Source organism: Eulemur rufifrons, chromosome 3 (genome assembly GCF_041146395.1).
Source record: "Eulemur rufifrons isolate Redbay chromosome 3, OSU_ERuf_1, whole genome shotgun sequence".
Taxonomy (NCBI): domain Eukaryota; kingdom Metazoa; phylum Chordata; class Mammalia; order Primates; family Lemuridae; genus Eulemur; species Eulemur rufifrons.
Window position 1 is genome coordinate 3,718,485 of NC_090985.1, and position 24,861 is coordinate 3,743,345.

Below are 24,861 nucleotides of genomic sequence, written 5' to 3' on the forward strand. Positions count from 1 at the left end.
GAGAGGCGAAGGCTGATTGGCAGTGCTTTGCGGGGTGGATTGGAGAGCTCCAGAGCTGGACAGTAGGAAACATACTTGTCCCCTCTCCTTGGCTCAGAATTCCCTGAAGGTAAAGTCTGGATTTACTTCAGGGCTTGGCTGGAAGAAGTAGGGAAATGGAGAAATGAGGGAGAAGGTTCCAGAGAAGGAGGAGAAATCTTGATGCACAAAAGGCTGAATTGGGCCAGGACCTTTAATCAGGAGAAGGCTTCTTGTCTTTGGCAGCCCTTAGAAAGCAAATTCTGAGAATTATCCAAGACTGATTCATCTCACTGGTATTTATAAAGTACTGAAATTACAAGGAGTAATTAAAAACAATGCCAAACTGCAAAATAAGCATAAGAAAGTTCCACAGTGTTCTGGCTTTGCCATTTTTTAAACTCAAGTTCTTTCCAGAGGAATGGTTTGGCGCTCAGCTTGGCCTGAGTGTGGTGGGGAAGGAGCAAAGCCATTTACCTGCCTCTGGCGTTTGGAACTGAAGCCCAGCGAGGAGCCGGCAGTGAGGGTCCCCCAGTGGAGCAGCCCTGGGACCCTGAGAGGGAGCAGTGAGGCAGGGGCCAGTGCAGAGTCAGGCCCGGGCTGGCGGACTGAGGCCCACTCCTGCCCAGGAGTTGTATTTTCCAGTTCTAGAAAGGCAGGACAAGCAACAGGCCCGTGGGCAACCTGGCAGTAGCCGCACCTGGCAACCGTGCCACGGAAGGACCCAGACCCCTCCCTGCTATGGCAGCTGGGATGGGCCAGAGTTAAGAAGACACTGGAAGTAGGAAGATTTTGGTCTGTAGCAGGACTCTTCTTTAGAGGCAGGGAGGGTGGGTTTGTTTTGTTCTGTGGAAACCCAAGAATAATGTCACACAAGTGAGGGCGAGGAGGTGATGGGGGACGCCTGGGCAATCTGAGAAACGAATAGACTGCTTTGTATTGGTCCCTTCCCCTCTCCTAATTTCAACAATTTTAAGCAAGGAGGAAAAAAGATTTTGGCATGAGACTTCAGTTCCTAAGGGGAACACCACTATTCCACCACCTTTAGTATTTGCTTAAACAAATGTTGAGCTGAAATCTTATTTAAAACTTTAAACCCATCAGGCAGGGAGGGTTTTGCTTTTATAGCAGTTAAGACATTCTGCTTTTCCTGGGCATGGTGGCTCATGCACTCTGGGAAGCTGAGGCAGAAAGACCACTTGAGGCCAGGAGTTGAAGACCAGCCTGGGCAGCATACAGAGATCCCATCTTGACCAAAATAAAATGTTTTTAAATTATAATTAGCTGGGTGTTGGGGTGTGCCCCTGTAGTCCTAGATACTCATACTCAGGAGGCCGAGACAGGAGGATCACTTGAGTCCAGGAGTTTGAGGTTACAGTGAGCTATGATCATGCCACTGCATTCCAGCCTGGGTGACAGAGCAAGACTCTGTCTCTTTAAAAATAAATAGTTTTCATTTCCTCATGAGTGACATTGATACATTAAAATAGCTCTTTATTACGAGTTTATGCAGTGCTCAACACATAAATTTCATTTAAACATTTAAAATAACTCCTCACTATAAGCAGCTTACGCTGATTATTGCTAAAATAACATTCACATTTCAGCCTAGTAGTTCAGAAGGACGCAGCCAGTAGTTTAACAGTGCTGCTTACTAGAGTCGTATAAACTTTCAGAATCAGGGACTATTCTAGATTACCCCTGGGGAGAAGTAAGTGCTATTCTTAGGCCAGCAACACTCTTACGACTTCGACATCCCAACTGTGGGTTGGTGTGTGAAAGGCCCCCCCACCCCACGTCCCTCCCCAGTCTGAGGAGCCCCTGTGTGACGTAAGACCTCAGCATGCCACACCAAGCGCTGCTGCGTTTTGGGGCATTGGTATAGCACCCTGTTCACATGCTTTTCAAGAGCAGGCCCTGGCCCCACCTTGTCCGTCCCAGCTCGCCGTGGTGGGCGCCTCCTCAACCTGGAGAACTTAACGGTCCCACTGGCCGGGGTCCTGCTCATCGCTGTCTTCCTCCGAGTCGGCGGACACTCTCTTGATTCTCTGGAGCGCGGCCTTGATGCTGCTCTCGAGGTCGCTGGTCGGTCTATTGCTGGGGCTCGGGCCAGAGTTGGGGTAAACTTTCTTCAGTTTGACCCCTTGCCGTATGGCAGCCAGAATGTGCTCGTTGACTGAGGCTCGGGGAGGGGCCGGGGCAGGCACCTCTGCTTTCCGGAGAGGGGTTCTGCCCTCCCTTAAGGAGGCCAGCACTTCATCCATAGATCCTGAAATTGAGTAAGCAGAGCAGGTACTCTCGGGAAAGCCTACGCCTTCGCCCCAGGCTGTCAGAACAGCATCACACTAAAGCTGTAAATCTCACATCGTTTAACACCATGATTTAACAAATCATCATTCTGTTAAATGCCTTGATTACCTGCTAGACAAGATCAACAATAGCTCCCTCTTTGGATCCAGGATTTTAAGAGCTACTATTTTTGTTTCACTACTTACTATTCCACTAACTTCTTCAAATCCATAGCAACTCAGAGGCAGAGCCACACGCACCTTTTGCTGGACTGTTTCTCAAGACACAGGTGCTGTCCTCTTGCCCTGTGATCCTGAAGCGTCATGGCTGCCTGGGGTGGAAGGGATCTCACCCCCTGAGCCTGACTTGGATACCTCTGAAAGCGGATCTCCTCCATTTCCCTGCCCACTTAAAAAAAAAACTTAAAAAAAATTTACCCCACTCTAACTTCAGTCTTGGACATTAGCCATTAGTGATGACTCATTCTGTGACAATGAAGTGAGCAGGTTACCACAAATGAAAAGGCTTAAAGTAAAATTTTAAGCAGGAGCTCAGTGACCCTGGAGGGGGTGGTGCTGGCACATTGTTCGGGATGTGGCGTGTTGAATTCTGCCCACATTACCCCGAGGCGGCTTAGGGGCTTTATTTGTGAGGATGTTAAATGCTGTCAAAACACACATCAGAGTTTCGAGGCACGGTGGAGAAGCTGTTTTCACTCTGGTACTTGAGACCCCTGAGGGGGTAAGATCTTTCCTCACCTGCTGGAGACCGGGCATGGCTGTGGCCACCGATCCGGACATCTTCCAGGTAAGGCTTCAAGATTAATAGTCGTTTCTAGTTCAGGGTTGAAAGGTCATGCTATGGCTAACAAAAAGCTATTTGATTTTCGATTTAAACCTAGAGCTTGCTGTTATAATTTCATTCTGGAAGTAATAAGACAAGTTTCATAATCAAGGGCATTTTCTGGTGCTAACTCACTGTCTTAGTCATTTCAATGAATCGAAGGACTGTTTGAGTTGAACAGAGCTTCCCAAAACCGCGTGCGTTAAACCTCGGCTGGGGACGCGGCACCCCCCATCCAAGGTCTAACCTAGACACACGCACGCGAACTCGCCTTTTCGTTCACGTGGTGTTGCAAACCCCAGGGAAATGGGCCATCTGGTCTCCACCTGACGGTGTGGACATTTTCACTTGCACCTGGTTCTAGGTACAGTGAAAACCTGAACTCTGAATAACCAGAAGCACAGTTTGCAACTGTTGTATTTATATCATTCCCAGCGCCTATTATAATAACCTTTCGTGTTGTAGGTGCAGGTGCTCAGGCATATCTTTAAAAACAAATGTACAAAGATTTTGCTAGGATTTATCTAAAACACACACAACCCCCAAAGCAGCAGGTTCCAAGTCTAGTGTTCCGAAGCCATGCTCCTCCATAGCCAATGCCTAAAGCCGTAATAGAAATATTCAGTATACTATACTTGCCAAGACAAAAAGTAGCCCACTTTTTCTATTTGACCCACATTTTAGAAAGATTTCCAAAAGCCTTATTCCTCTACAATAATTTCCAACCAATATTCTGCTTAAAATGCAACACGTTAATTCTGTAAAGGGTTCAGAGATGGAACAGTAAGCTTAATTTAAAGCTATATTGAAAAATTTTCCAGTGATAATAATCAAAATATATAGTAAAGTCTTAAGAAACTTGAAATAGGTTGATACTTTAACAGCCTCAGAAATCCCAAGTGAACATTAAATGCATAGAGATGGTTTCTTCAAACTTAGTTAGCATTTACCCAACTTAGGTTTAAAGTACACTAACTTTGCAGCAGCAGAGTAATATTCAAGACAACAAATAACTGGAATATTTTAAGATTGTAGAAAATTCTAAAAAAAATTTCAATGTGAAGACGATAGCTTCTAAAGCTAGAGTGCTTCAACAGCTTACAACCCAGGGGGAGCAGGCACAGGACTCGCATTACCTGGGCACTGGAAACCTTCCAAGGAATCACGTGGTCTCTCAGCAGGTGGTTCACACACTAGAGGAAGTGGCTGATCATCTTTTACTGTAGTCCTGAAGGCGAAGTTCCGATGAGTTGGAGCCTGAGAGGACAAGGACAGAGGAGGGAGAGGGGGCGGTGGAGGAGGAGGCGGCGGCGGTGGAGGTGGCGGTGACAATTCCTCACTGGATTTGAAATGTGTTTGGTCACCAACTGGAACAGAAATCTGGACAGGGATATTTCCGAGACAGTCTTGACGCGTGGGGGGTTTCACATTGCTAAGTTCAGATAAAGGAACACTTCTGGTTTTCCTAGAGGCCCGGTGAATCACTGACACCGTCGGGGAAGCTGGCGAGGATGTCTGCTGGGAAAGGCCACCTGGCAGGTTTGGAGCCACAGGTTCTGAGCAAGAGGTTTTTGTTACAGACTGAGCTGGACATTTCTGAAAAAGAAAAATGGTTGCGAAGAGTTTGCCACAAATACAAACCACTGAAATGCTGAAATTTTTTATAAATAAATCTATAAACAAACACTGATGCGTTTCTATGCCATAGATGGTCTAATTCTAAGTGGCGCCTCATGTGGACAGCCGTCCTTGCTACTAACTTGGCTTTGCATGTGTTGAAAAGTAAGTATTTATATCCCTTGATCAAGTACTACCTTCCCTGTAATAAAATGAAGATATGAAAGGATACAGACGGATGAGAATGTTCATATTTTTACTATGAAAAATCAGAAACCCTAGCTAGTAATAAATTAGTTGAAAAAATTGTGGCAAATTTATTCAAAATATTAAGCAGCCATGAAAAATCGTAAATAGTACAAAGTCTGGGAAATATCTGGAAAAATCAGATAATACGGTGTTAAAATAGCAGGACACAAAATAACGTATTATAAATGTGAAAAACAGGTCTATGAAAATACCAGCAGAGTGAACAGCAAAGTGATGATGTAGTAACAGGTACTACTGATATTTCTTTTCTCTAACTTTTAGGCTTAAAGTAAGTTTCATAAATTAAAAAAAAAAAAATGTAAGTTTAAAAAGTTCTGGTCTTTCAGGTATCAATTTGATAAAGAAAAACCTAACCCTACAAAGAACTAGTCTTGAGAGAGGTGGTCCCTAAAAGCGGCTTTTATTAGCCAATAAAAGGTAACACTGTGGAGCCACTAAAATGAACTAGGTCTACATATATTAACATTGAATATATCTCAAAACCATAATTCAAGTTAAAGAAACAGGCAAAGGATGCATATAATATACTTTTTTTTTCTGAGATAGGGTCTTACTCTATTGCCCCGGCTAGAGTGCAGTGGAGACGTCATAGCTGACAGCACCTCAAACTCCTGGGCCCCAGCAATCCTCCTGCCTCAGCCTCCCGAGTAGCTGGGACTACAAGCAGGTGCCATCACACCTGGCTAATTTTTCTATTTTTAGTAGAGACGGGGTTTCTTGCTCAGGCTGGTCTCGAACTCCTGAGCTCAAGCGATGCTCCTGCCTCAGTCTCCCACAGTGCTAGGATTACAGGCGTGAGCTGCTATGCCCAGTGTGATATTATTAATATACACTTAAAACACATACACAGCATACAATTCATGATAAACTCAGTATTTCTATCTCCCTCACATTTTTCTAAGGACAAATAGCAAAGTAATGGGAAAAGCCCCAAACCTCACTATTGGAGACACAGTCACACAGCTGTCACCCTGCAGCTGTCTGTCAGGGAGGGTGCGAGAATTAGAATCCCAGAAACTCCGGGCCAGAGGACCCAACTCCAGTGGCCACATCACCTGGCCCCTGATGTCAGGGATCCCCCGGTCCCCCAAGGACCCCCTCTCTGGCATTCTGGCAGCAGCATGCCCCTGTGACTCGGGACTGTTAAGTTCTGCCTTATACTGCCGGGCAGTCTGTCTCTTCAGGACAAATTAAATCCTCTACCTCACAACAGCCCTTCAGGTATTTAAAAAAACAGCAACAGGTATCACATATCACATGACTCTATATCTTATCTTCTTCCTCTCCTACCTACTCCCTCCCTTCCAGATGTGTTCAAACTGGCTTCGCCCCCTTCAAGGGTGGCACTTCTTGGTAAACACAGAACTCCGTCACTCTACAGAGGACACTTCTGTTCAAAAAGTCCAAAACCCCGAGAGCGTTCAGCACAGGTCTGCAGTCCCCAACCGCTGGGCTGCGAACCGGTCCCGGTCCATGGCCTGTTGGGGACTGGGCTGCAGAGCTCTGCTGCCCCCTCCTGCCCCATGCCCCATCCCTGGAAAGACTGTCATCCATGAAACTTAGGAAGGTGGGGGCACAGCTGCTCCCCATCGCCCGTATCACTGCCTGAGCTCCATCTACCCAGCGCCCCCTTGGAAAAACTGTCTTCCGTGAAACCAGTCCCTGGTGCCAAAAACAGGGATTGAAGGAAACTAAATTCTCAAAGTCTTTTCCCCTAAATTTAAGCCACACGGATTTTCCTATCACCCTGTGTAAGTGTACACCACCTCCATTATGGGCTTTTTTGGACTAGAAAACCAGTAATTTATCCCAATTTTAGGTCAGCTTGTTAAATTGTAACTAATTATTCCAGTTTGTTGAGAGCTTAGGAAGCCAGATTCTGTCATCTTAAATCTGCCTACCCCTCCCACTTTCATGCCACCCATATTTGAAAGGCCATCTTCTATACTGCCGAGCAACTCACAAATCTGAGTCAGGGCTAAGGAGACAGACTTGCAGCTGCCCTTGATCCCTTCCCCCATAGTGATTCCATTCCGTTAATCAATATCCCCTTGGTGACAGCACCGAACAGTTACCCTGCGCGGGCTCTCCCCTCACTGTGCAGCTCCCCTTCCATGCATCCATGCATCCCCCCTGCAGTTCATGCCCAGGCCTCGTTCCAGCCCAGCGGAATCGGAAGCCCTGGGGGTGCAGCTGGCACTAGTACGCAGAAGCCCCCCCCCCACGCCCCCGGTGATCCTGGTGTGCTGCCCAGGCTGTGAGCCCCTGTTGGGGCTCCAGAGTAAGAGAGACCTGGCCGCAGCTCCTGCCCTGTTTAACCTTGAGCTAAGCTGTCTAGCCACTCTGAATCTTGGTTACTCATCTGTAAAATGGTGATGAAAACATTAATATCTCACAAGGTGGTTGTAAGAATTAAATGAGAATGAATCTAAAGCACAGTGCCTGGTATGCAGAAGGCATCCAATAATGGCAGCTGTTATTGGTCAGAGTAAATGATACTGATAAGTACATCACAAAAGATGAAGTTAGTATGTTATGATTTATTCACTCCAGTGGCCCCAACTTTTGTTGTTGGTATCACATGGCATCTCTCCAAAACCTATTCCAGAATCTTATCTGGGATGGACTGGGTTGTTTCCTCTTTTGGGATCAACTTAGGACTTTATGAAGAAGGGGGTTGGGTGAGATCAGGTCTATGTTTTATAGTCAATAATTTAATGATATTCTTACATAAGTCCCTATTCAGTTTTTTTAAAAACCTATTTACTAGGCCAGGTACAATGGCTCACACCTATAATCCTAACACTCTGGGAGGCTGAGGCAGGAGGACTGCTTGAGCTCAGGAGTTCAAGACCAGCCTGAGCAAGAGCAAGACTCTGTCTCTACTAAAATTAGAAAAAATTAGCCAGGCATGGTGGCACACCTGTCATCCCAGCTACTTAGGAGGCTGAAGCAGGGGGATGGCATAAGCCCAGGAATTTGAGGATGCAGTGGGCTATGATGACACCACTGCACTCTAGCCTGACAACAAGGCAAGACCCTGTCACACACGGACAAAAGAAAAACCTATTCACTTTTAGATAAATGTTTGAGGTGATGGATATGCTAATTACCTTGATTTGATCATTACTCATTGTATACATGCATTGAAATATCACACTGTACCCCATAAATGTATAATCATGTGTCAATAAAAGGAAAAAATAATTTTTAAAAAGATACAGATAATAAAAGTATAAAAATTTAAAAAATAAACATTTATTTAACAGAATACTTTCACTACACTTATATCACAATGCTTCCTTAGTAATGTTTTAAAGAATTTTTTTTCTTAGAGATAGGGTCTCACTGTTGCCCAGGGTGATCTCGAACTCCTGGCCTCAAACGATCCTCCCACTTCGGCCTCCCAAAATGTTGAGATTACAGGCATTAGCCATTGCTCCAGGCCCAGTTTAAAGACTTCTTTATTACAAATGAGGGGAAAAGCCAGCTAGAGTCGAGGGCGTTGACTATTTTCAGTTTTCCCTGCCGGTCTGAACCACAGTGGGCATGGTCAGTACCACTCAGTGAAGAGGGGACAGGAAGGACCCAAATGTGTTCTCATGTCAGAAACAGTAGTTGTTTTATATCATTGTTTTTGAAACATAGTGATAATCTAATTTTTGGTTTTTATTGATATTCCACAAATAATGGTATTTTTGAAATGTTTCATGTTCTAAATTATCTGTTCTTAATACTTTATACTTTCCTCCTAGCATGGGATATCTTCATTTGTTTCCCCAGAAAATGTAGGTGAGGTGATTATTTCCAGAACATACCTCTTTAAATGCTCTCAATCGTTGGAGTGTTTTTTGGCGTTCTTGATTTATCCATTCTTTTTTCTTCTGCTCCTCTTCTTTTATCTTGTCTCTTTTCTATATTTAAACAAACATGTATTTATAAATTGCTCAAAATTACAATAAAATGTCTTAATATATAATCAAAATATGTCTTGACAAGGAAAGGGGCTGTAACACACCACCAGCCCCCGCCAGTCTGCACCCAGGCTGCAGGGCTGGAGGAGGGAGGCTGTCAGCTGCAGGTCCGAGGCGGTGGAACTCCAATTTCCACCGGCTTAGACACAGGTTTGGGTGTCACATTATGTTACGCAAATATAAAACATTCTCCTTCAGCAGCTTACCATCTGAATACTGTGATGCTGATGAAAATATCGTACGCTTTCTTCAGCCTGTTGCAATCTGAGTCGATGATTTTCCTTGCATCGATCCTGGCGGTGGAATAATATAAATCACCTATGTGGCTTTTAATATTACCATGGTATAGCATAAGGTTAAAAGAAAACAGCACTGCATTTGGGCTGTAGTGTAAGGCATTCGTTAATACTAGTTTCTGGTGTGGCTGGCTCAGTGGTACTGCCTTCTCCACAGTCACACGAGAAGAGGTGACTGGCTGCTTACAGGAATAGTTTGTTCCCGGCAGAGTGCTTTGAGAGATGAAAAAGCGAGCCACCCATGAGAGAACATACAGCCTAACAATCTGTTTTAAAAGGGTTGTTTTAAACACGTTTCCCTATAATGTTATAATTATTTCCAAACATATCTACAAAAGCATAGTCAACCTACAAACATCTGAAAAATTATGTTAAAAACTATATTTCACCTAGGCTTAACCACTCATTATATCTATATGTGTTTTATGTATAAAACCCTTAGTATCTGTAGAAAATAATACAGTGATAGTACTAACATTTTTTAGTATGTTTTAGGTCCTAGCCTCAATGCCAAGCACCTTACGCGCCTTATGGCATTTTATCCTCCTGTCAGCCATGCGATTGTATTATTACCATTATTATCCTCTTTTACAGATGAGAAACCTGAGCTCAAAAGAGATTTAAGTAATTTGCCTACAGTCATATGGCTACCAAGTGGCCAAGCTGTGATTTGAACCCAAGTTAGATTCCAAAGCCTGACTTCAACTACCATTCTATTAACCCAGTGCCTTCCGAATTCTAATATTTGCAGAATTAAGTGGCAAATATTAGACTGGGGAACAGGGAGGGATTATATATGGAGGGTGAAGGTTAATACTCCAAGTCTGGATAAGAGAAGGCACAGCTGTCCTGCCCAAGAGGCGGAGGCATCCCTTCCTCTCGCCACAGTGGTGCAGTGCCCTGGCAGTGCCCAAGGAGACTTCTCCCAGGGCTTACAGGTTTTCTGAAATGTGGAGCAAAGGGCAAACGCCTGTCTATCTTCAAATCATCTGAAGAACAGTTCCTAAATCTAGAAGCTCCAATACTTGAACACAGACATGCAAAGAATATTATTCTAATGAAGTGTTAAAAAAGCAATTATATTTGCATGAAAGAGTAATAAATGTTTTTGTAAGCTACAAAAGTCACAATCTTCATGTTTTCCTAATTCCAATAGTATAATAAATATAAGTAAATACATATAAAAGTCTGGATACAAATGAAATACAGGCACTTTCTTTTCTGTTAGAAATAATTAAATTTCTTAGTGTATTACCTTTTATGTATTCATAGAGTTTTTAAAAATTAAGAAAAAATCACCAAATATAATCTGAAATGAGCTGATTATATCTGATTTTTTAATCAATTTATAATCAAATATAGTTTAGAATTTACTGTATTTGATTATTAGAAATAGAGTTTCTACCTATTGTGATTTTAAAAGCACCTGTGTATGCAATGGGCATTCAACAGATAGTTATTAAATGAATTAATTAAAATCTAGAGATTTGGGTAAATGCTTAAATCCCAAAAGAAACAAAGAATCTTTTTAAGAAGGACATTTCAAATGTATTTTAACTGTAGCCACTGATATGTACATAAACATTCAAAAAATTAATCACTGTGTTGGTAAAACCTTATTTTCAATACCCCCTTTATCTTTCACAAAAGAAGAAATCCCCGCAAGAGGAAAGAAACAAAAGCTGCTGTGGGCACGCCTACCTTTCTGTTCCTGAGATAGGCCCTTCTGGCGCAGAGCCGGCCCCGTCTGGCCTCCAGCTGCTGGCACTGCTGGCTGAGCTCCTGCACCTCCAGATTGCTCTCCTGCAGCCCCCCTTCACGCTCAATGACTTTAAGTTCCTCTGGGCTTTCACATGGATCATAATAGACAACTTCATCCTGTTTCTCTAAAAATGTATTACTGATTTTTTAAAATGTGTTTTATTATGGAAAATAATGCATAACATTTTTTAACATAAGTAAAAATCACTTGTAATCCCACCATTCAGGGAGAACCACTATACACACATACTACTTTTATAGCTACACGTATGGACAAAGTTCTAAGAACATTTTCCATGTGATGGCAGTATCATTTTAATGGCAACATAGTATTCTCTAAGCATTTCCTATTGTTAGACTGCTCCAATGTTCCATTATTCATTTCACTGTGATAAACAGCTCTCTATATAAATCTGTGTACATTTTTTATTACTTTCTTAGCAGATAAATATTTAAAGCTCTTGGTATCCGTTGCCAAGTTGCCCTCCAGAAAGGCAATTTATATTCTACCAGCAGTATTTCATTAAGGTGCCTTAATGATATTTAATGTTGATTACATATTGATTTTTTTAAAAATATGCTTACTGTAACAAATTCGAACCCTAGAGAAGTACATAAAATAAAAAGTGAAAGTTTTTTTCACCTCCTTCCCCAAATTTTCTGAATCCCATTCCCAGAGGAAGACATTTTATGAACAATTTAGTGTGCATCCTTCCAGATTAACTTTTTTAAAATGGACTTTTTCCCTAAATATGGAAAATACAATATGAAAGTACTGCAAAAAAATTTTGAATACCTAGTATTAAACTAAATGTTCAGGATCTATATGAAGAAAATTATTAAATTTGGAGGAACTTTAGGGGGAACAAAAAAGATTTAAATAAATGGAGAGACATACCATGTTCTTGGATGGGAAGATTCAAAATTGCAAAGACGACAGTTCTCCCCAAAGTAATCTCTAATTTTAAGCACAATCCCAATAAAAATTCCAATGAGTTTTTTGTTTGTTTTGAACTCGATTCTAAAGTTCATCTGGAAGAATAAAGGAGTGAGAATAGTCAGAAAACTTGTGGGGAAGTACAGAAACAGGGTCGGGTGCCTAACCAGACATGAAAATGTGCTCCCACGGCATAGTCATAAGAGCAGTATGGAGCCAGCATCAGAAGCCACTCACAAATCAATGAAGAATAACAAGTCAGAAACAGATCAAAGTTAATGTTTTTCAAATCGGTGATTGGGACTGCTAATAATTTGGGGAGGGAGTGCAGTCTCTACCAGAATCAAAATTAAATTTCAGCTAACTTGAAGTTTTAAAAAAGCAAAATCATAAAAACACTAAAATAAAATGTAAATATATATTGATATAATTTGGAGAGGAGAACATTGCCAGGCATAATACCAAAAGGAGAAACCAAGGGGGGAAAAGATTGATAAATGTGACTTCATAAAAATTAAATATTTCTACAAGGCAAGAAAAAGCAAATGACAGGGAAAAATTATCTGCAACATATGCCAGACAATAGAGTAATATCCTTAATATGGAAAAGAAATATTCTAAGGAAGAATGGGCCAAGACCATGAATAGAGAGCTCATGAAATAAATACAAATGGTCAATAAATCTACAAAATTGTGTTCAGTATCACTTGTAATTAAATAACTAAAAATTAGATGTCATTTTTTTCTATCAAGTAAGCTTAAATTTTTTCTAACTGGCATGAGTATGGGAAAACATACACACTCACACTTGGCTAATGCAAGTATCATTTTGTGCAACCGATCTAGAGGGCCATTATGTATATGAAATTTAGAAAACAGAAAATATAGGGGTGAGAAAAAAATGTATCTCAATTGTTGTAGTGTTAACAGATATATATCAAAATGTAAACGATACATTGCCCTTGACCCAATAATTCCACCTTTAGAAATTTATTCCAAAGAAATAATCTGTCCTTTACACAAAGACATGTGTAAAGGAAAGTTCTCCACTATACTGCCATTCAAAACGGCAAAAAACTGAAAATCACAACACATCCATATAATGGAATACTATGCAGCCATTAAAATTTTGATGTTTTTATTACTTACTGAAATGGAAAGACAGTTATTATACATTAAATGAAAAGGAGGTTACTGAATATGTAGTTTTGGCTAAAATATTTACTTAGCATATAAAAAAGGCTACAAAGTGATACAACAAATCATTAATACTAAGTATCTCTAGATGATGGGATTTTTTTGGGGTAATAGTTTTTCTTTCTTTGTTTTGCTATGTGTTAACAATGGTTATTTTTTTTTTTTTTTTTGAGACAGAGTCTCACTCTGTTGCCCAGGCTAGAGTGCTGTGGTGTCAGCCTAGCTCACAGCAACCTCAAACTCCTGGGCTCAAGCAATCCTCCTGCCTCAGCCTCCCAAGTAGCTGGGACTACAGGCATGCGCTACCATGCCCGGCTAATTTTTTCTGTATATATTTTTAGTTGGCCAGCTAATTTCTTTCTATTTTTAGTAGAGATGGGGTCTCGCTCTTGCTCAGGCTGGTCTTGAACTCCTGAGCTCAAACGATCCACCCACCTCGGCCTCCCAGAGTGCTAGGATTACAGGCGTGAGCCACCGCGCCCGGCCAACAATGACTATATTATTTAAATAATAAAAATACTGAAGGGAAACTTCATTTAGGAAATTTCAGTAGATGTTATACATAACTTACAAGAAGTAACTGATAATAATGGTCTGTATTTCCTTACATGTGTAATTTAAACATTTTAATCTATACATTTAAATATAAATTTTACCTTTCATAAGTCTTTTAATAGAGTCCAGCTGTGTAATAAGCAGTATTTCTTCATTTTTTAATATCTCAAATTTAACCTCAAATAGTTCTAACTGAATTTCATAAAATTGTATTTCCAGTTCATCTACAACATCTATATTTTTTTCTTGTTCTGGAAGATCTTCCATCTTGTTTACATGGAAAAAAGAATAAGTTAAAATAATTAGTATATTAAAAGCAAATGTTGGAAGCATTCTATTTTCTTTTTTTTTTTTTTTTTCTTTGTCTTTTTTTTTTGAGACAGAGTCTTACTCTATTGCCTGGGCTAGAGTGCCGTGGCATCAGCCTAGCTCACAGCAACCTCAAACTCCTGGGCTCAAGTGATCCTTCGGCCTCAGCCTCCCGAGTAGCTGGGACTACAGGCATGCGCCACCATGCCCAGCCAATTTTTTATATATATATATATATATATATATATATATATATATTTTTTTTTTTTTTAGTTGTCCAGCTAATTTCTTTCTATTTTTTAGTAGAGACGGGGGTCTCGCTCTTGCTCAGGCTGGTCTCGAACTCCTGAGCTCAAACGATCTGCCCACCTCGGCCTCCCAGAGAGCTAGGATTACAGGCTCTAGCTATTTTCTATTCTTGCTCATTACTAAACATAAAAAAGCAAATAGGGAAGAAACACTTTTCCATTTCATCTAGTGAGACAAAAATGCCTTATTCCACATTCATTACAAATACTTTATCTCATCCTTGAAACATACAAAAACATATAGGTATTGAAAATAACAAATGGCAATGAGGTATTATCATGAGCTGAAAGTCTGTGTCCTCCCTCCCCAAAATTCCTATCTTGAAGCTGTAACTCCCAATGTGATGGTACTTGGAGGTGCGGCCCTGGGAGGTAATTAGGTTTGGATTATGTCAAGAGAGTGGTGTCCTCATGATGGGATTAGCACCCTTATAAGAAGAGAAGCAATGAGATGGCTTTTTCTGTCTCCATGAACATACACCAAGGAAAGATCACATGACCACACAAGAAGGCAACTGTCTACAAGCCAGGAAAAGAGCCTTCAGACACTGAATCTGCAGGCACTTTGATCCTGGACTTCGCAGCCTCTGAAACTATGAGAAAGAAATGTCATGGCCCGGCGCGGTGGCTCACGCCTGTAATCCTAGCACTCTGGGAGGCCGAGGCGGGTGGATCGCTCAAGGTCAGGAGTTCGAGACCAGCCTGAGCAAGAGCGAGACCCCGTCTCTACTAAAAATAGAAAGAAATTATATGGACAACTAAAAATATATATAGAAAAAATTAGCCGGGCATGGTGGCGCGTGCCTGTAGTCCCAGCTACTCGGGAGGCTGAGGCAGTAGGATCGCTTAAGCCCAGGAGTTTGAGGTTGCTGTGAGCTAGGCTGACGCCACAGCACTCACTCTAGCCAGGGCAACAAAACCAGAGTCTGTCACAAAAAAAAAAAAAAAAAGAGAAAGAAATGTCTGTTGAAGCCACCCAATCTATGGTATTTTGTTATAGCAGCCAGAGCCAACTAAAACAAGTATTTACAGTGTTTTCTAAAGTCATCAGATTACAAAAAATTAAAACGACTATGATCCTAGGATGAAGCACCTTTTTGATTATTCTATAAAGTACTGAAAACATTGGATTGATTTTAAAATATTAATATATTACCCACTTCAATACTGAGCTCAGTGTTATGATAAAGTAGATCCTACAATATAATATTTCAAAAACATTTTGACCAGAGGGAAATTTTATGGCTGAAATTTAATAGTCTTTAGATTCTTACCTACTAGAACTGTGGTCCCCAACCCCCAGGCGGTGGACCAGTACACGTCCATGGCCTTAGGAACAGGGCCGCACAGCAGGTGAGCAGCTAAGCCAGTGAAACTTCATCTGTATTTACAGCTGCTCCCCCTTGCTCGCATCACCACCTACGCTCTGCTTCCTGTCAGATTATCACAGGCATTAGATTCTCACAGGAGCGTGAACCCTACTGTAAACTGCACATGCGAGGGATCTGGGTTGCGGCTCCTTGTGAGAATCTAATGCCTGATGATCTGAGGTGGAGGAGGGGCCGTGATGCTAGTGCTGGGGAGCGGCTACAAGTACACATTATCATTAGCAGAGAGGTTTGACTGCACAGAGACCATCATAAATGAATTGCTTGCAGACTCATATCAAAACCCTATCAGTGAGTGGCAAGTGGCAATGTAATAATAGAAATAAAGTGCACAATAAAATGTAATGTGCTTGAATCATCCCGAACCACGTCCCCTAACCCCTGTCTGTGGAAAAACTGTCTTCCATGAAACCAGTCCCTGGTGCCAAAAACCTTGGAGATCACTGTACTAGAAGATGGTATTAGAATAACTGAAGAGGCCGGGCGCGGTGGCTCACGCCTGTAATCCTAGCACTCTGGGAGGCCGAGGTGGGCGGATCGTTTGAGCTCAGGAGTTCGAGACCAGCCTGAGCAAGAGCGAGACCCCATCTCTACTAAAAATAGAAAGAAATTATATGGACAGCTAAAAATATATATAGAAAAAATTAGCCGGGCATGGTGGTGCATGCCTGTAGTCCCAGCTACTTGGGAGGCTGAGACAGGAGGATCGCTTGAGCTCAGGAGTTTGAGGTTGCTGTGAGCTAGGCTGACGCCACGGCACTCACTCTAGCCTGGGCAACAGAGTGAGACTCTGTCTCAAAAAAAAAAAAAAAAAAAAAAAAAAAGAATAACTGAAGAAAGGAAGCTCTTTAACAATGCCTGGCAAGAGTGCTATCTAAAATAAAAGTGTATTTTTAAAACACAGTTACATTTATCTTTGTCTTACCTTTCGTTGAATTTCAGCTCTTTTGTGATTTAAACACAACTCCGTGGCTCGCATGAGTTGCAGAGTCTCTCGAGCTAGCATCAGCTTAAGCTTTTCTAACCTGGGACATGCTGTGGCCCAGGCAGCCTGGCCAAACCTCTTCCCATCCTGTTCCATTTGTTTCTGCATTCCTGTTGAATTATAATTAATAAAATAAAATACAATTACAACTCATTAAAAAGGGGACAATTTATCATGAGCTAATCCTTTCTTGCCTCCCATATTGCCTGTAAAACATCCTTTTTAAAAGAACTTTTAATTTTACTTCAATAACTTTTTTATCATTACAAAAATAATACAGGGTCATTGATATAAAATCTTAGGTACTCCATTTTTAAAAAGATAATAAATTATGATCTCACCTAGTTGAGGCAACTGCTTCTTACATTTTGGTACATATACTTCCAGACTGTTTCTATGTCTAGCTAGACAGACTATATGGATAGTTTATCCAAAAAAACCAGGATCATCATTCTGCTCTAGATCTTATTTGCCTACTAGAAACTCTTTTCATTAAAAAAAAGATATAGAGAATCATGCTTAATAGCCACATAGTTTTATGTTTTATGCATATCCCATAACTTAAAAAGGTTGAAAGACATTCAGGCATTTCCTATCTGGGGCTGTTACTGACAGTGATTTAAGATTAGAAAAAAGCCCTTCACGCAGCCCACACGCCCTATGCAGTCTCACCCCTGCCTGTCTTGCCAGTGTTCTCCCTCAGACCACATTCTCTGCAATCCAGCCCCGTGGGTTTTAAGTTCCTGGTATTGGCCAAGTTCCCTCAAGCCAGAGGACTTTTGCAAATGCTATTCATTCTGCCTGGAACACTCTTCCCTCACTTTTTTTTTGCCTTCAACTTCCATTTACCCTTCAGATATCAGGGCAAGCACCGCTTCTCAGAGGCCTTTAGTAACCACCCTGGTGGAGTCCAATTTCTTTCTCACAGGCTCTCAGAGCCCACGTTTCTCTTCTTTGTGTTACTTACTGCCACTGCCATTTTCCATGTGCTTAAATGAATATATACGATTTCTCTCCCCTCACCAGACTGTACAGTGTCTACTTATGCTTATCCATGCACTGAATTCCCAGCACCTATAAAACAGAGTGATGCTTAAGAGGCACTCAAATAGTTTTTGAATAAAATGAAAATGTAGCATTTTTTATTATCACCTGCCAATGCTTTTACTGTTTCCTTAAAATAATTCACTGTGATATCTTGAATAGAGACAACAGCTTCTTCAGCCCGTCTGGTCCACTCTTTGGCTTCCTGCTGCAGGCCAGCTATCCTTCTAGGACCTAGGTCATCCTCATCCAAGGACTTCTACAGAAAGAAGAGAAAATTGTCTTAGTAAGAGATGACAGTAATGTAGAACTGTTAGGAAACTGAAAGGAAATTGGTCACATGGCTTATTTTCACTAGTTTTATTACCATTATTTAGTCAATTTAATTTTCCTTCATTCAGCAATCCCCTTACTGAGTATGAATCAGGCCATAAGCTGGGCACCACCTGGAAGAAAAAAGCCTTATCTTTGCATGCCTATAATAACTTTCTAGAGAGGAATGCTGTCAAGTTATGTTTCTATTAATGGTGACAATTGTTTAACTGAGATCTGCTAAGAACTCAGCATTGGGCCTGGTACACAGCACTCAGGTGTTAACTGTTGCTGTGGTTGATTTTAGAGATTTGACAAGAAGCTTTTCAATACTTTGGTTCTTTTTTGAAGAGCAAAAGTAATATAGCCACCTAAAAGATAGTAAAATCTGTATATTCATGATTATGACATGTACTGGCATGGACTGTTTTTGTCACCCTCAAAATTCATTAAGTTGAAGCCTAAATCCCCAATTTGATGATATTTAGAGATGGGACCTTGGGGAAGTAATTAGGTCATGAATGGGATTAATGCCCTTAAGAAAAGAGACACAGGATCTCTCTCTCTGCTCTTCACATGAGGACACAGCAAGACAGTCATCTACAAATTAAGAAGCGGCCCCTCACCAGACACTAGATCTGCTGACCCCTTGACCTTGGGCTTCCCAGCCTCCAGAACTGTGAGAAAAAAATTGCTGTTGTTTATAAGCCGCCTAGTCTATGGTACTTTGTTTTAACAACCTGAACTAAGGCATGGATTAGGTTGGTGCAAAAGTAATTGCTGTTTTAGCACTGTTGAAACTTGCCATTTGATATTGTAATACATTCTTAAATAAATGTGGTTTTGTTATACATCATTTTGGTGCACATTTCTTACTTTATGTTTTTTTGTTAATGACTTATTTGCTATTTATTTTATATTTATTTTAGACTATGGAAATGATATTAGACAAAAAGCAAATTTGAGCGAATTTCTTATTCAATTCAAATGGGTCATAAAGCAATGGAGACAACTCATAACATGAACAACGCATTTGGCCCAGGAGCTGCTAACGAACGTACAGTGCAGTGGTGGTTCAAGAAGTTTTGCAAAGGAGATGAGAGCCTTGAAGATGAGGAGCACAGTGGCCGGCCATCGGAAGTTTTGCCTCATCCGCCACATTCTCCTGACCTCTCGCCAACTGACTACCACTCCGTCAAGCATCTCTACAACTTTTTGCAGGGAAAATGCTTCCACAACCAGCAGGATGCAGAAAATGCTTTCCAAGAGTTCATGGAATCCTGAAGCATGGACTTTTACACTACAGGAATAAACAAACTTATTTCTCGTTGGCAAAATGTGTTGATTGTAATGGTTCCTTATTTTGATTAATAAAGACATGTTTGAGCCTAGTTATGATGATTTAAAATTCACAGTCCAAAACCGCAATTATTTTTGCACCAACCTTAATACTACTATGTCATCCAGCATCCAATTTTTCTTCTACAAAGTATGATTCCGTAACATAAGAAATATGTACAGGTTAGCTGCAAGGAAATACAAACCAAAACCACAATGAGATGCCACTTCACACCCACTAGGATGGCTGTACCCCCCAAAACAGACAATAACAAGTATGGTGATGATGTGGACAAACTGACACCTCACTACTTTTGGGAATGTGGAAGTGGTGCACTTGCTTTGGAAAAGTCTGGCAGCCCCTCAATAGGTTAAACATTGAATTACCATATGACTCAGCAGTTCTACTCATCAGCACATACACAAGAGAAATGAAAACATATGTCTACACAGGAACTTCGAAACAAATGTTCATAACAGCATCATTCATAGTAGCCAAAAGGGAAACAACCTAAATTTCCATCAACTGATAAATGGGTAAGTAAAATGTAGTATTATCTATATAATGAATATTATTCAGCAGTAAAAAGAAATGAAGTCCTGATACATGCTACAGCATGGAGGAACCTTGAAAACACTGTGCTAAGTCAAAGGAGCCAGTTACAAAGGACCATATATTGAATGATTCCTTTTATATGAATGTTCAGAGCAGGGAAATCCACACAGACAGAAAGTAGATTGGTGGCTGCCTAGGGTTGGGGGAAATGGGGGGGGAAATGACTGCTAAAGGGTATGGGTTTCTTTTTGGGGTAAAAATATCCTAGAATCAGTTAATGATGGTTGCACAATTCTGAATATACTAAAAACCATTGAATTGCATACATTAAATGTATGGTCTGTGAATGAGATCTCAAGAAAGCTATTCCTTAAAAAAAGAAAAATATGTATAAGACATAAAGACTTTCCAAAGAACAGACTATCAAAATAATGAACAGGACTTTGTCTACAGGTTAGAGTCGCGTAAGTTTCATCTAACATGATGCCATTTTTATAGTACAATAACCCGTAGGGGTCATGAGAGCACATGTGGAGAGATGGCTCCGTGCAGAGGGCAGAGATCAAGAGATCACTCCGCTGTCTTCTGATTCCAGTTGTTGAGACCCAAGGCAAGCTATTTACTAACAATTCCTCTGGCTCTAGATTCGTGTGTAACACTGGAATAATGATGTCTTTTCTAAATAGCGTTTAAACTAAAGTTTAAATTACTGAATTACAATCTAGGGCCCTGCTATTTAAATTTTCATCCTATTTCTAAGAAATGTGCACGTGTCCTTAGAGGTGGAAAACAAGCTGAAGTAAATAAACATCACATCAAAATCAATTCATCAGCAGAAAAAGTGCTTAACTCTTTAAAATCTGCAGAAATCTTAAGGTATTAAGAGTGACCAACATAAATGTCTTCATTTTTTAATCAATTTTAAACATAAATTCAATATTTAAATGTAAGAGTGAACCCAAAGTACACAGACTGAACCTTAAATGTGACTAAAGAAAGAATATGACAAATAATATAATCTGATAAAATAAAAAATATAAAGAAAACATACCAAAATATCAAGCTTACATGAAGTTGCAACTTCTCGCATATCCCTGAATGGCTGCAGTAAATACTGGAAGAACATGGTTGCCGCAGTCACTAATTCCTGGTACGCTTCATCTTCCTCTTGGTAAATTTTCATTAATGCTACCATGGTGTTGGCTTTTGCATGTCCTTGAAGAACCTAGAAGGCAAATGTAAATAAAGCTCAAATCTGGACAGTATTGTTTATAAAACCGTAAAATACCAAACAAAATTAAAGAAACCTCAACGTTCTCAACTTTAATCATACATTTTAAATGATTAAATATGAAAATGTCCTCCAACCAAAATGCCCAATAAAACAAGAAAGGTTAAATAAATTATGATATAGCCATGGCAGATTATTAGTATTATAGTCATTCAGCACTGTGTTTTTGAAGACTATTTAATGATATGGGAACTTTTATATTTTAAATAGGGCAGAAAGCAGAGTGCAAAATTTTGTCTCAACTCTATACTAAATATGCAGAGAAGAGGACCCAAAAGAGTCATCAAACATTAATAACAGTTATCGTCGGAACATAAATTGTGGATATTTTTCATTTGACTTATCTGACTGTAAAGGTTTTGTGAGGCTGTACTCCTTTTTTAAAGGCTCATAGACATTATAGAGCTGTCTCCAAGTATTACTAGTTCTCCAGCATGTTGACTCTTAATTCCCCCAGGTTAACATTCCCACCAGTCCCCCAGCAGAGTCCATTCATTTACAGAGCCTCAAGGTGGCTCTAGCCCCTGCTGAGCATTGCGGGGTAGAAAATAAAGAGTTTATAATCTAGGTGAACTCCTTTGGTAGGAAATTATCTTACCCCCAGAAGAAGAGAAATAAACTCAAGTGTAAATTTTTTTTCAACTAATACATTCTTAAATTCTTCTATTTCTGTCCTTCTACTTAAGGATAAAGTGATCTACTTTCAGCTTTAGTTTTATCAAAAGGTGATTAGTGTTAAGAAAAAAGTGAATGATTTGCTGAACAAAATTAAAACATACACATGCAAAAGTAAACTTAAGGCAACTGATACTTTTCAGCCTTATTTCTTAGACTATTCAGACAAATTCCAGAGTTAAAACATTCAGCTTCACTTTATGTATCCTAGCAATACTAGTAATTGGTCTAATTCTAAAATCAACTGCTTTTCTATTCTAAATATAAGGTATTAAAATTATATACACTTCCATAGATATGGCATATTCTGTATTTAAACCTCTCTCCTTGCCCATATTTAAGTTCCAGATAAACACATGAACTACACTAGTGTGAACAGTTAGCTCAAAAGTATGAACTAAATTAGTGCTACAACACCCCTGACCCCTGAATGAACTTCAATTTGGGAAGAGTGTAATTTTTCCAATAATAACTACTGTATACATATCATATAAATGTTAAGAGTTTAAGGAGAAACCACTTCTCTGTGAGAAACCAAGTGTCTAAAAAGCAAAAGTCTGATATATAAAATGATGAAGATCAAAAGCTGACTGGCCTGAAACTCTCCTGTTGTTTCCTCATATGATAAAAAGAAATCAACAGATGAGGAGTGTGTAAATATTTACACATAAAACCCACAGCATAAAATAATCTCAATAACAAACTCCTTTTATAAAACCATTTTAATTTAGAAAGCTCATTCTATATTTAGCTTACGAAAATATAATTAAAATTTTGAAATGTGGCTGAACTCTCCTACACCTCCCCTTTCTCAAAAGAATCCACAGAAAAGTATCATTCAGGTTAATAATGGCTTAAAGGAGAAAGAGCAAACAGACATGTCCAGGTTAGAGAACAAATGACCAAATCTTCGCTCTCCTTAGTAAATTTCGAGTATCGGTATATAAGCCACGTTTTCTCCTCAGCCCTTCTGTTAATTTACACTTTCCCCTTCTCTTAGCCTCTGTTAAGTTTACCATTCAAATTTTTCTCTCTCAAGCTACTTCTTTCAAGCTTAAAAGGACACTCCTGTGGTTGCTCTTCGAAACTAATGAATAAAGCTCACTTTCTGTGGGTTTTCCATTTGACCAAGTCTTGATAACTTAAAAAAAAAAAAAAAAAAGCCATTTCATCCTCTAAAACATTTTATCCCCATTCTTGGTCTTCCTTCATATGCACAACCTGGAACTGTTTACATTTAGTCCATGTTATTACTTCCTGCGTGGAAATATGGGTTCTTTTCAGTTTTGCTTTCAATATTTCTGGCATTTCTCGTTGCAACATCCTGCTCTGCCAGTATCTTCAGGGAAAAGGTTAAGGGCCTGGCCTAGCCTAGCTCCTACCTGCAAATAACCTTTGATCTAACTAGTCCGTCCTCTCTCCAGGCCTGAAGCGAGCTCCCGCCTAATGCTCCCAGCAGCTCTCCCACAGGTGAGGGCCCGGGTGAACCTGCGGCTCTCTCTGCGTGCCCGCTCCGCCAGCCCGGTCAGACTGGGAACCTGACCTCTCCCAGCACCGAAAGAACCGTAGGAAATGGCCCACAGCATAACAAAAGCGCACAAACGCCATGGTTCGGCGTTGCGCGGCCCGGCCGGCCGTACCTGGCGCAGCCGGGCGCCCGCCTCGGCCCACCGCGCGCGCAGGGCCCGCTCCCGGAACTCGCGCAGGCTCTCGCAGTCGGCCGCGCCACCCTCGGCCGGGAAGAGCGCGTCGCGCACGGTGGCGCCGCCGCAGCAGTCGGCCGCCTGGCCCAGGTAGCGCTCCAGCTGCCGACACAGCTCCTGCAGCGCCGCCTCGCCGGGGCCCGCGCGCGCCGGCCACACCAGCCCCCACAGCCCGAGTCTCAGCCAGGCCCCGCCGCCGCCCGCGTCCAGCTCCGGCGGCAGCCGCGGGAAGCAGTGCTCCAGGGGCGGCCACAGCGCCGCCAGCTGCCGGTGCGCGCCACGGAGCCCGGCGGCCGAGAGCAGACCAGCCCAGCTGGGCGGGGGCGCGGCGGCCTCGCGCTCGGGCTCTGGCCGGCTACCCTTGTGCCGCCGCCGTTGCGCCGTGCGGTCGTGACAGGTCACGGCGAACTTGCCCTCCGCGTCGTTCCAGGCCACCAGGAAGCGCAGCTGGTGCCGCTCGGGCTCGGCGAAGAGGTCCTCGCGGACCGGCACCCAGCCCTCCAAGCTGTCGGGCTGCTCGTACTCCATGGCGGCCGGCGGCCAGCGGCCCGAGGGCTCGGCTCGCCCGGGCCAGGCCCCTTCGCACCCCAAGGCCCACGACGGCCCAAACCGCGACATTTTCCGCCGGACTCTGACCCACGTAGGTGCCCGGCTGTGCCCCGCCCCGCACTTTGGATTGGCTGCCTGCGGCCCGCAAGGCTTCCGGCAGGCGTTCGGGATTGGTTGAGTGATAGAGGGCGGGTCAGTGACAACCAATGAAAAGGTCAAGAGGGCTACCTCCGACTCAGCCCTCAGCAATCAATCTCAGGACTTCGCCCAGCGCCTGGGAATTACCACTCTTGCCTCACCTGGTCCACCTTTGGACTTGCTCACGTTGGGAAAATACAGGTTAAATGGACGAGTTATTGTCTTGGCCTCCTACACTGAACTGTGAACTTCTTGAGAACAGGGACCCGCCTGATTTTGTCTGCTGTCACGGCCCTATTGAATATATATATATGGTTCCTGTCCTCAAGAATGTCACAAATGTGCTGGGGAGATCAAACAAAATTAAACTCAATAATTATTTATGGAGAGCCTCTAAGTGCCAAGCACCGGGTAGGAGCCACAGATTTATTCTGTCAATTCAACAGGCTTTCACTGAGTGTCTGCTACGTGCCAGTATTTGAGAGGGGGCAGGTAGAGGGAGAATCCA

The 24,861-nt window shown here is 41.7% G+C and overlaps 1 protein-coding gene across 1 annotated transcript; it reads right to left on the reverse strand.

Moving 5' to 3' along the window:
- Positions 1–1,064: 1,064 nt before the first annotated feature.
- On the reverse strand, positions 1,065–24,307 carry WHAMM (WASP homolog associated with actin, golgi membranes and microtubules). The gene is made up of 10 exons (XM_069466561.1): positions 23,604–24,307; positions 21,049–21,222; positions 17,900–18,050; positions 16,688–16,857; positions 13,859–14,024; positions 11,009–11,193; positions 9,218–9,304; positions 8,856–8,951; positions 4,287–4,746; positions 1,065–2,287 (listed from the first exon to the last, which is right to left on the reverse strand). The coding sequence occupies exons 1-10, from the start codon at positions 24,282–24,284 to the stop codon at positions 1,995–1,997; spliced, it is 2,463 nt and encodes an 820-aa protein (XP_069322662.1). The 5' UTR covers positions 24,285–24,307; the 3' UTR covers positions 1,065–1,994.
- Between the last annotated feature and the right edge of the window lie 554 nt (positions 24,308–24,861).

Bases quoted from the DNA above. Each gene is read 5' to 3' on its own strand.
- WHAMM (XM_069466561.1), bottom strand. From the start codon at position 24,284: ATGTCGCGGTTTGGGCCGTCGTGGGCCTTGGGGTGCGAAGGGGCCTGG. The intron at 11,194-13,858 runs GTAAAATTTATA...ATACATTTTTAG, and splicing joins TATTAAAAGACTTATGAAAG to AGAAACAGGATGAAGTTGTC. The intron at 2,288-4,286 runs GTAATGCGAGTC...ACTCAATTTCAG, and splicing joins GGAAGGTTTCCAGTGCCCAG to GATCTATGGATGAAGTGCTG.